Here is a 13,164-nt window from a genome sequence, read left to right on the forward strand (position 1 = left end):
GTTAAAATTGACAAGGCCCTGAACCTCCTGGAGTGTGCATGTTAAGAAAGTTATTGCTTTGATCAACGCTGTTGTGCTGATTTACCCCTTTACTCCGCAGTTTAATTGGCTAATGTTAATGCATAGTGAAGTTGTTCTCAAGTGTCAGTTGGATTTGGTGTCCTGGTCTTCCACTGTCCGTGAGACCCTTTGGGCCTGCTCTTCCTGTCAGCCTTCATGAATATTGGCAGATGGCGTGAGGCTGTAATTAATTCAGACCTGCTGAGCTCCAGATCTGACCGCATTGTCCCCTCCTTGGGAGAAAGCACACCAGGCCATTCCTTTCCACGTTACTGTCAGCAGTGTGAGTGGCAGGTATTAGTGGAGCATTTCAGTGTAACTACTCACTCAGCCACTGAGGCATGGGTGGGCTGGAGCACGCCTCCCTTTTGACAGAGTCAGAGTGTGGTTTGCTTTTAACTGTGGTGGGAGTGATCCTCATTAGGGAATTAACAAGAAACGTGAATTGGGGGGGGGATATTTAATGTTGAGGCCTGAAAGGCAGCCCACACCCAGGTCACATGGGGCCTTTTTTCAGATCACTCTAAAACTCCTCAGAGAGAGATGCATGTGTGATTAATATACAGCTCCCTTTTAAGTGGCTTGGCAGAAGACACACTTCCCCCTGTGAGTATATCAAATATGGGTTTGGTTCATACGCGGGAAGGCAAAGATGGGAGGCATCTGCTGAGAGCTTGGACTGTGAAAGTGAGTCAGTGGGTGACAGCCTTATTTGTATACTAAACTGATCTGAGACATGATGAGATATATAGAGAAACACAGACATAAAGAGAACTTACAATATTTAACCAACCTTTTTAAGGCTTGAAAGAGGAAGCTACAGCTGTACCGCCTCCTGTTTCTCCATTAACTATTATTTAAGCCTAATCAGATGGAAGTCTCCCGGTTTGCTAAACACATTCAGTTGGTAAATTTGAATTTGCCTGGATTTAGCTTCTGTAAATGATGTCCATCCTCACAGAGCTCCAGCCTCTCAGAGTAACGAGGGGGGAAGAGAGAGGGGAGACGGAAGACACCTAATCCATGCACTCTAGTGTTTCAGAGCTGTGTGCAGTGGATGTTATTTTTGAAATTTTTTGGAATGTAAAAAAGGGAACAGCATTGTGACTGTTGCTAAATCACACTGGCGGAAACATGGAATTTGGCACGGCTGTTACTGGTAGATCCACGTGGGGCTGGTGAGGAGGAGAGCTGGCTGGTGTCCAGGACACGGACCATCCCTTCCTCTCCCTTGCAATCTCTTCCTTTTCATTCATGAACTGATTTATGGCAATATTGATTGCGCACTCAAAACCCCAGGGGTTACCCGAGGGGCCAGGGTAATTGTTCCCCTGAAAATAAGGCCTGACGTGCAAGTGCACTGATGTGATAGTTCCATGCGAACTTCTCCTCCACTCTCGTTCATGGGAAACTTTTTCCCAATGCATTCAGCACGACACGGAGCTCCAGCAGGGCAGATTGAGGCTAAGGCAGACAAATGCACTGCAGATGTGCTGGATTCCTGAAGATGTGTCAAGGTCATGTTTAGAGAAAGAAAAGGCTTCATTGGAAGCATGTTAATACACCATAGTTACAGAACCCCTGCTAAATAATTCAAGAACCTTGTCCTTGGGATCTCTTGAGTATGCTTATGATTTTAATTCATGTATTTTCAAAATAGGTCACTCTGTCACAATAGGTTTTTGTTTAAATGCATTCTTAGTTGTAAAAATTTATTGTCATGTATTTATGCATTGATTAATGTACTATCAATGTCCAGAGTATCCCTCATAGTCCAATATACAACAGTTACTTGCACAGTACAGCTTCTTGTCATTTGGAATATTATACAGGTTTGTGTATTACACCAGGTTGTTATTGTCTTCAGTGCCTCCCTTTAACAAAGAGGGATTGTTACGGCAAGTGGGATTTTTTTAGTCCTTGGACAGGACCGGTTTGTTTATGTTTGGTTTACTGCATAAGCATTGTCTGTAAATTCTTCTCCCGAATCTTCATTCAGAACTTCAATTAAATTAAATACTGCAAAAGAAAAACAAAACAAAAAAATATATCTGTGTTGAATCAATCATTTGAGAAAATGGTGGGTGTTGGCTCAATGTTTCTGTGCGATGCACTGGCTCATTTCAAAGGCTGCACTGCATTTGAAATGACCTCACATGCTTTGATCCGTCCCACTGTAACTTTGGTCTTGCTAATTCCAGTATATAAATAGACCAGCTACAGGCTTAAAGTGTTTAAAGGAAATTTTTACAGGCTTGCCTGGATTATCATCAATATTTCAGTTGGTGTGTCTGTAATTACACCCACTGTAATTTGCATTCACTGGCACAATTTTTAAATGTTCAGCGAAAAGGCTCACAACTTATTGCTTATGGCTATTCTGGGTGATTGGCAATGCACATTTCAAAGGTTCTGGGAAACCACAAAAGAAAAAAAGACAATTTGTTCATTGCAACAGTCCATACTACAAAAACCGAGTAACTCAAAGTTCTCAAACATAAATGAAAGAATAATTTAGCCACATGCAATTGCTTTTGATCAAATTACATGGTATGCCTACTCAGCCTAACATTTTCTAATGGGTTTTATTGCATAGTTCAACACACATCACAATCCTCTCAGGTAGGGGATGAACAAAATGATGAAAGGGACTGATTTTCAAATGCGTTCATAAACCACAGAAGGATACCTAACACTGCCAAGATATATAAAAAGCACATTTCACATGTTATAATAGTCAAAATTACAACCATCACAATCACAGTATTATATTGCAGTATGTCTAATACTCTGCCTATCCGACTAGATTTTTCAGCCCATGCAAATATCCCCCACAGCAGTCTCTGCTCGTAAGCCTTTGTTTCAAAAGTTAATGCCTGAAATTCCCTGCAGTGGGAGCAATGTGTAATAATCACTGTTTGCCAAGCTTATTCATGCCGGTTAGAAAAACAAATATTAGGTTTTGCTGCTGTAATTTTCATTCATCACATAAGCTTTTAATTAAGCCATTAAGTTATAAAATTACAAACCCTTTTTTGTCATCAATTAATCTGATGTTTAAAAAAAGCTGCTCTAGTTACAACTGGCTGTTTCTGGGAGCTAGGTGGTGACATACATAGCCCTGACAAGACTAAATAAAGGCGTGGAGGATATTTTTATACTGCTCGTTCGTACACGGTGAGATGAAGGCAATGTTCTGAATGTAAGCCCATCAGTCAAAATAAACTTGGAGCCGCTCCCGCTGACACTGGCATAACACAAGGGCAACATTACCTTTGGGTGGTTTGCAGTTGACTTTCCTTTTTACCATCTAAAAGATCTCCTCTGTCAAGGGCTCAGCTGGACTGTGGCCAAATTAACCCCCTCCCTAAGCAGTAGGGTAACTCACCACTTGCAAGTTGCTCTGGATAAGAGTGTCTGCTAAATAATGATAATGTAATGTAAATGTAATCTGATGTGACAAAATGAACCTTGATGACTCCCTGATCTCCACAAACAGTGATCTTCCTTCTTGTTTCCTGTACCTTTCCACAGAAACATTGGGGTCATTACATATCACTTCCTCTTTGTTTCCAAAATTTTTCAAGAATTACAGTTCATCACTTTACAGTACTCTACCATCATGGTACCTGCATGCATATAATATACAATATATAATATATAGTACATAATATATAGTATGTAATACATAAAATGCAGGCTGAGAAGCAAACCTCTCAAAAACATAAAACTGAGGCACAGCATTATCTTATCTTGCTTACCATCAATCAAGCCATGTGACACTTCCAGTATATATGGCATGTTGACTTGTTATCTCGTTTCTCATTCCATATGCGCCACTCAAACAGCTCCCTTCATCATGATCTAGTTCTCACCTTGCTAAACCTGCCAGCTTGCACCAGTACATTTCTCAGGATGCAGATATGTAAAGCCTTCAGAGAAAAGAAAAAAAAAAACCTACAACAAAACTAAAACAATCAATATGAATTATATGTGGAATCTTTTATAATCCATGTAAAACAGATCTTTATTCTTCAAATGACTGTCCATATTAGAGGAGGAGCTTTCACTACAAAAAATAATAATAACAAATACACAGATACAGAAGCTACCAGAGCGTAGTGGAGATGTTTACAAGATCCGTCACTGGGACTACAGAGTGTTTCCTAGCGCTACAATGAACTCTTTGTTTGGAAAGAGCAGGTGTTAAACAAATTTATTGCAGCCAAAGGAGATGTGTCACACTGCCACAAGTCCTGTATCGTCAGGTTCACAGATGATGATAATGCTGAGCTCCCCGACAGCAAATTTTATGCCTAGCCACTGTGGCTACACAAGCCCGTGGAGGGTAACCAGCCCCATCAGCTCACAGCTCCTGACTGCATGCCTGCTTCTCCAACCTCTTCACTGGACACTCTCCTAAATACATTTCCAGGGATTTTTTGACAATATTGTAGGGTTTTTAATACTCATTATGCATTATCCTCTTCCCAAAACAGCCCCCACTCCCCCCACCCCCTGACAAAAAAATCACTTCTAGTTGCCTTTCAGAGCCTGCATTTTCATACTAGGGCAGTAAAAAAGGAACTGAATGCACAGACTGTGAACAGGATAGTGTTTCCTTCAAAAGACTTCTTAATTATTAGAAAGAGCTATTATATTGCTGAATTTTTTGTATCATGTCATCTAAGACATTTGCAATGTTTTTATTAGGTAAAGGGTCAGGAGGGAAAAAAATAAAGATATTTCTGATACTGTAGGGGAATGGCAATTAAATATATTGTCTCCACATGGAAACATGACCAAAGGGGTCTTGCAGTTTATCATTCCAGCCTTAAAAACTACAATTTTGGACAGATTTATACATTTTTTCAAGAGTGGTAAGGCTTGACATATGGGCCAAATAACAATAACACATACCATGCATACAGTGCTCTATATAAATATATAAATATATGTTCTTGTCATTCTTGCCTTATTTGGGAGAAGCAGACCCAATAAGCACATATTGCTTATTTGCTAAGCGGATGCCTTTTTCTAATGAGATGTACGTTGCTCAGATGTACGTTGCTTCACGTAGTATCCATATATGCAGCTAGATCTTTAGTAGAAGCAGAACAGAAGCAAGTTCATCCAGAGCATCTTGCTCAAGGGTATAACAGCAGGCTTGGTTATGAGCCCAGTTCTACAAGCACTGCACCACACTGCCAATGACAGTGCTCGGAAATGATACAGAAACTAGTAAGTAAATAATCAATTTTATGAAGGTGACAAACCTCAGTGAAATGGAGAAACTCTTCCTCCATGTTTTTAGTTTAATTATAGTATGACGCCGTAAAGTTGAGTCTCATAAAATATGCAACAGCCTGACTTTCTTCACTGATTTCACCATTGCAGGCATGTACATGAAAACATATTGGGCATTGGATCACAGATGAGAAGAAAAAATATTCCACAAATAATGTAATTTCCCAAAGCCTTCTCAGAGGATGGACAGTTGCCGACTGTCTCTAGCAACATCATTTAGACACTGATAACTTCATTACTGGTGTGTACAAATATTGAAAATTTGATTGAAGCCACCAAATAATCACTGCAGGAAACTAATGTGAAGCCCCACTTTTTGCACAAGGCCTTTTCAACCTTCAGCTAAGCCACTGCAAACTGGTATATTTTGCTCTGCTGATTTATCAAGAAATTCAAAAATTAAATATATTTGCAAAGAGTGACTTTCATTTCAGCACCTTAACTGGAAAGATTTCAAATTCAAATTCCCCAGGTGAAGTGTGCTTTGGACTGGCTGCAATGTTCCTTCACAAACACATGCAGAATGCCCCTGCTCATGCACACGCACACAACACACACACACACACACACACACACAGGCACACATGCAACTGTGCATACAGAAGCACACATGTACAGCCAGACACACACAGCTCTAATCTCTAATTACAGCTGATACAGCAGGGGCACCATTATAGATTTATTGTGAGGGAAAGACGTTGTGCTCTGCTGCACTGGGGTGACCGTGAGCTGTTTCTTCTAACTGGCCTCCCAGATCAATTTGCTACACAGATGCCACCATAAATCGATTGGTGGTGCTCCTCTGGGGAAGGGGCTCGCTTTGCTTATCAGGGAGACTGGGGAACATGGTGGGTTGTGCTAATCTACACCAGCAGTAATGGATCAGCATGGAATGGTAAGCAGATTCTACCACAGGGACCTGTCAGGGCAGTGAGCTTGTGTGTACTTGCAGGGTGGGGATTTCACTGCTGAACGTGATCCACTGTACTGAATCCTGTATGATGGTGTATTGATGTGGAGGCCCACAAAATTACTTTAGGAAAATGGAAGGACTGCAGGATGGGGTCACTAATTCAGCTCTGATTGGTTAAACACAGAGGCTTCACCAGTATGAGTGCAAGGCATCCTTTGGTCCAGCCAAGGCATACAGAATTTTAGCATTTACATTGTGCCACGCAGTAGTGGAGACAGAAGGGTCCAGCTTTCAGGACAATTTCAAAACACTTTATTGTCAATTTAGGTTAAAATGGAAAGTTTTTGGGTTCAGTATATTCAGGTTCCACCACAGACAGACAAAACCAGTACAACACAGAGACAAAAACAGGCCAACAGCATTACCATAAAACCACAATAAACCACAATTTGATCTAGAGATTTTGAGCCATTGTGTAGCTGAGTTGCATGACCCTTTCATATCTTACATCCTATACTTCACAGGTTGGTTGTCTCACTTACTTGTGGTGTTGTATCTGACTCCGTAGAAGAACTCTGGGCAAGGCCGTGAGACCATCTCTCCAGCGCTGCTCCTTGGCCAACAGGTGCCTATCCCATCTATTGATGTATTGCAGAATAGCCCTGTGTGAGGGGGAGAGCAGGGTGAACAGGTGGTTTGTGACAACGCGATTCAAAAATGGCCATGTCAGAACTGGCTGAAAGTAGAACAAGCGATCCAGAGCTCTCTGACAACAGGAACACTGAAACACAACACAAGCACAAGCAGAAGTCCTTTGGAATAAATATTATACAAACTGTACAGTAACAGAACACATGTTGGTATTTTTATCTTAAATACTCTTGTTTGGTTTAATGTAACCAAAAACAGAGTGCCCGCTTCTGCCCACTGACTATTTTACTGACCACACCAAGGTGTGCATTACGTTATTAGGTAGCATAAAGAGGTAATACTTGCTTAATTAAATTCAAAAGAAAAAAGTGCACAGGTTAGATTGAACGTAAGCCTCAGCATGGTTTGGGGTAACGCAATCTATATTCAAGTAAACAAAAGGTAATGGAGAAATAAAGGAGTTAACAAATTGCAGATTCTTCCTTTTTTGCTCAAATGCAGCTTCAATCTGAGTGATATATTATGTTTACAGCTCTGATCCCTAAGCTGTAATGTCCTCTTTTTCAATTACAGCTGGATCAATCAGGTTTAAGCAAACTAAACGAGCATGTGTTGAAGGTATTCAGCGAGGGATGATTTCAGGTAATTGGGAGAATCAAGGATTTACATTTTCCACTAGACATTGCACCTGGACACCAACAAAAATATGGCTTGGAATACTGAATGGATCTGTATATATTTGATATATATTCCGTTTGCTAAACAAGTATGAAAGTCAGTTGAACAGACAAAGCCTCATTCTGTCTCCTTTCATGGCCAGCTCAAACCAACATACGGTTGTAATAGCATGCTAATCCTCCTGCATAGGACGGATAGATTGTATTACCTTTTCTAAAAAAGCTTTTTCACAGACTATTAATCAAAGGGCGCTTACGTCATGAGACAATTACAAAAGTTCAGACTTATTTGTTTGTTGGTGAAGCAGAGCCATTTTTAAAGTCCTTAAAATGTATCAAACCATCTTTAAATGAAAGTAATTAAATGCCCAAACAGCATTTTTCACTCACATTTGGCCTACTATTCCTAACACATCACCAGCAGAACCACGAACATCCTTAACAACAACAAAAGCAGAGGGAGCAGGTATAACCTTTTCTGATAGCTGTTAAACAGGCATGAAGCAGCTGGGACCATCAGTTACCCAGGAAAGAGAGGGAAGGGAGAGGCACAAAGGGATAGAGAGATGAGACAGAGAATGCTAGTGAGAGAGGGAGGAGAGAGAAGTGAGAGTCAGGAGAGAAAGAAAGGCAAGAGGGATGTTTTGTCTATTTTCTGTTAACTCCCATTTTGTGGTTTCAATGTACACACTCAAGCAAAAGGATGGCTGCACAAAGAGAGCAATGTCTTTTTCTTTTCTCCTCATTGAGGCTTTTGAGAAATTTGTGATTTATTTATATTTGCATCAGTGTAAGCGTACAATTTCACTTTTTCATTTGAGCAATCTACCAGGTGGAATAGCAGGCAAATCATAAAGAATAGCTTGACCGGTTTTCAATCTTTTCTCACAAGAGGGAGTCAGCAAAGTGAGTGCAAACCTTTGAAAGAAATGTCCTGCTGTACACCATAATCACCAAATAGCAGCAGCTCAAACAGATAAATAAACAGGCAATCATTCTGTCCAAGACTAGAGGGCAGGCAGAATATCTGTAAGTCAAATATGGACACCAAAGAAAATACGTACGTATTAAATATTCAGTTGGAATATGAAAAATGTTTTGAACAATGATTCTATATGTTGTGGCAGTGTACTGTCATTTTTGTCTGACAACACATTTGCCATGGGAATATAATAATTACTTGAAAATGCAATGAAAATCATGCTGTAAATTCCATGAGACATTGCTTGGTTGGTGAGAGGATGTCTATTTATATGGCCAGTACAGAATAGGATATAGGACTATCAAACATATAAATACTAGTCAGTAATGAGAAATCATAAACAATTCAAAACTATCATTAAGACTACCATTTGGGATATTACAACTGTTTCAAGATTAGAGAAGCAGATCTGCCAGAAATACTTAAGGTCATAAACACCTCTATCTACATCACATCACATCTACCTACAACACACTCAAAAGATATATACAACCTAGACACTGCATTTTAAAGAAATACAGCACTAAGCTAGTCACGCCAATCTATCATTTGTAAAATGTCTCAATTAAAACTGGGCAAATTCCTCAGGGATGGAAACATGCCTTAGTTGCATCTATTTTTAAATCAGGAGGTGCAGAGCTGACAAGTAATTACACACCTATCAGTATCCTCCCAGTCCTTCCAGTATTGGAAGTTGCTGCAGAACAACTCATTACTTATCTAGAAGAAAAACATTTTCTACATCCAATTAGATTTCAGATTTCAGAACTCTCATGAAAGAGCAAAATGTTTCCTGCTTGGAAATATTTATAAAAACAACTAGATAGAGGTAATATCGGAGGGGCTGTGTTTGTTAGTTTTAAAAAGGACAGAAAATCACAAAAAGCAACTATTTTCAAATTTCTGGGCAAAGCTTTAACATGGTTACAGTCATACTGAAAATGTATGTAATGATCAAAAGCAGAAAGCATTTCAAAATATCAAAATTTGAATTCCACAGGGATCTGTGCTAGGTCCAGGTCTTTTCACTTTAGATCAATGACCTACCAGAAAACTGTCCAAGTGCTGGTCTCCAAATATTCACTGATGACATTGTCATTCAGACAAAACTTACGTTAGATATGTTAGATAATGGTAAAATGGTAATATGGTAGAAAATCAATTGTAGGACAGCTTGAAAGTACTTGCTGTCTGGCAGTTTCAGTTTTTTTTTTTTTTTTTTTTTACCAGAAATCTTTCAGTTCAAAATCAAGGGACAACCAACACTAGAAATGACAGAATACGCCAAAAATGAGCAGAACTGTGAAAGCAAATCTTAAACTGTTTTAAACCAGTAAGAACTTATTTGCCCTTTGACAGCACTTTATTAGTTTGCATTCTCATGTCTGTCTTACTGTATAACATCATGGTCACAGCCTGGTCAAACAGTGAACAAATCTATAGAAGCATGCTGAGCTTTGAAAATTTCACCAAATGTGCCTTTGCAAAACTAATTTTTAAACACCAAAATGATCTTGCACCACATTCTTTTGGCAAATACAAGGAAAAACTGCTAAACGGAGATACTGCATTCACACTCAACTTGTCAACTGACGAAGTCCATCATGCAGAACATCTTTATATTTATTAGCTTTATCTGTCAAAGGTGCACATTTCTGGAACTCACTGCTGGACTTAAAACTGTCAAAAGACTTTCATGACATTAAAAGAACTTGAGTTAAGTTTGTAATCTTATATGCTTTTTATATCTATCTGATGACACAAACATTCATGTCTTTATTTTCATCTACTGTTTAGTCTATATTTCAGCACCTGACTTGCAATCTTGTCCGATATCTAACATCATGTCTAATGTGTGTATTTTCCTCTGTAATTTCTAATACTGTATATACAAATAACTAAATTTCACTTCCAGTCAGTAATCATGTTTGATTTCTAATATGACTGTGCTTTATAGATATCTAGATCTCATGCATTTAACTTTATTTTTTAAATTTTCTTTCTTTAAGTTTCTATTTTTATTATTTATTATTTAATTGTAAACCGATTGTACAGATATATAGTAACTACACCAGTACATGAATGTGCATTTGCCCCTATGGAATAAACCATAGTAAATAAAAGTAAATAAATAACAGGATCCACTGTGACCCTCACCTTTGACTCCAGAGATTAAATACCCCTTTCCACTCTGTCTGCAAGTCACCTAAATGCCTAGACTTATTACATTTAAAATGAAGATAAAAATTCAGAGCTACTGTATCCTTTTTCCACCCTGTTTTCACCCAGTAGTGAAACTGATGGCTGTTGTTCTTCTCGTTCTTTGGATGATAGGACGGTGAACCTACCACCTTCTTAACATGTATAGTATATGCTATTTAAATCAGTCCTAACGAACATGCACTACTACTACCAGGAACAGAACAAGGCACATATTAGACATTCAAGGCTGGAGTTTCATCTCATCAAATGTAACTTAAGGAATCTGTCTTGATCATATTGTTTGCTAATAAGCATGTATACACAATTTTGGTTGTGGATTTTCACTGCACAATAAAGCAATAATACTTTACTCACCTGTGGTATTGCTGGATGTCTGATTCCATGATAGCAATGATTGTACTGGAAGTGAAAAAAAAAGTAATTAACATTTCAATTTTTTTTTAACATCTTTTTTTTTTAACATCTTTAACATCTTATATTGTCTCAATGTACATTTTATATATATATAATCTTAGTGTGTATAATAATCATAAAGTGTAATCTTTTAAAAAGAAGATGGATGCAGCAAGTAGGATAGCTATGTGACATGGTGACTAAGGAACTGATCTTGTGATTAGAGGCTTGCAGGCCTGAATCCCAGATGGAGCACATTTGTGATAAACGTTGGCCAAAGAGCTGCGACTGAAAACTAGCACATTGTTTCACAGTGCCTTAGTACAGCTGTAACCCACTGATTGGCTAATTATAATTTGTGGTACCACAGTAATGTAATGTATCAATCTGGTGATTTCCACAAAACTAACAAACACTTCTACAGTGATGTTGTCAGTGTTAAAAGTCATTTATATTAAACAATGTATTTCTGACACCAACCAAGTAAATGAAATAAAAGGCCATTTACACAGAAATGGGTGAAATCTTATTTCCGAGTTACTACAACTCCCATTTTAGAGGAAATGTTCCTTCATCTCAGCCAGGAGCTGAGAGGAAAGTAAGGCATGTTGTTCTCCCCTCAAGATTTACATTTTTGGTGCTTACAGGACATTCCATTTTATTACTCAGTGCTGTATGTATATTTAAGATTTACTGCAAATAGAAACTCATAATTGTGCGTTGCACCGCCGTTTTCCCCAGCTTAAGTTGGACAACCATTAATCTCGTTTTCATTCACACATTAAACAATGTGGGGAAAGTGCTCTGAAAAGTTATGTCTTTTTCCAGATCCTTACAGACATTCTGCAAACCATTTGGTCTCACTTTTTTTGGAGAAACACCACACAATGGAAAGGGGCAATGATCATGTTGGATGATACCTGTGCAATGTTACACTGTAATGTCATTACCCCTAACTTTTCACATTGATTAGTGACTCTGAAGTGACACCCAGCATACCTGTCCATTTATTAACAACTGATTAAATGCATGAAGGTACAAGAGAATGAATGGTATTGCCGATGAACCTATAATTACTTTTTTGTACCCAGAAATAGCTTGATTTTGGCATTTTTAACCACTGCCACCTGTTATGTACTATGTTACCAGTTAGGAATTCTGCCATTTTATTCAATTGAAACAGTTATTGGTTAAACGGTATGTTAAGGTACTTTTATTTAAACATTGATTAATCCGTTATTAAAAAAAATATTATAACACTTATCATAAAATTGAAATCACCCACCCCTTACAAGTAACAGTCACTGCAAAAACAACTGAATTATTGCTTTACAGCATTAATTTGATATTTGATGAGCATTTACAAGTCAATTACGAGGGCTGAGAAACATTATCAAGTAAATATATTAGATTCTTGTGTAAACATATATTATTACTATCCAGTTACTAAGTCAGTATGTTAGTGAATACTGTGTAAAATGTACGCAATGACAGTGTCAGCCATGCAAACAAAAAAAAAAAATAAAAGGAAAACATAAAAAGTATCCACATTCAGCACATCATGATTAAAGAAAACTACAAATGTCTCAGTCATTTTGTGCATCTCATTGTGTCATATGAGGACTGCCATTCCATCTGGACAATTACTCATAGTGACACACTAGCAAGGGATTTTGGGAGAGGAAACATTTGCACCTGCCCACATCAAGGTGACATCTTAAATTCTTCTGTGCCTGTGCTGCATGCTGGGAGATCTGATACAGTCGTTAATGTTTGTCGTTGTCTCAGCAGAAGCATGTCTCTGACAGCTAAAGGGCTGGAGCGAGTCTGTTACTATGTGGGGGCTGAGGGAGCCTCACTGTGCCACAGAGGGCAGCTGAACACACTTACAGCAGCAGATCACACCAGGCCTGCAGTAGACAGGACCAAGTCTCCCATAAACACATTGCTGTTGCCCT

General features: G+C 38.6%; 1 protein-coding gene across 2 annotated transcripts in view; it reads right to left on the reverse strand.

Annotated features, from left to right (window-relative positions):
- LOC118776655 (corticotropin-releasing factor receptor 1-like) overlaps nt 1–13,164 on the reverse strand; it is a 78,146-nt gene that overhangs the window by 36,085 nt on the left and 28,897 nt on the right. For both annotated transcript variants that reach the window (XM_036527138.1, XM_036527146.1), the window contains exons 3-4: nt 11,168–11,212; nt 6,823–6,942 (exon numbers count right to left, since the gene is read on the reverse strand). In XM_036527138.1, coding sequence (XP_036383031.1) covers nt 6,823–6,942; nt 11,168–11,212 — 165 coding nt within the window. The remainder of the gene's footprint in view (nt 1–6,822; nt 6,943–11,167; nt 11,213–13,164) is intronic.

The sequence above is a fragment of the Megalops cyprinoides genome, chromosome 1 (genome assembly GCF_013368585.1).
Source record: "Megalops cyprinoides isolate fMegCyp1 chromosome 1, fMegCyp1.pri, whole genome shotgun sequence".
Lineage (NCBI taxonomy): Eukaryota > Metazoa > Chordata > Actinopteri > Elopiformes > Megalopidae > Megalops > Megalops cyprinoides.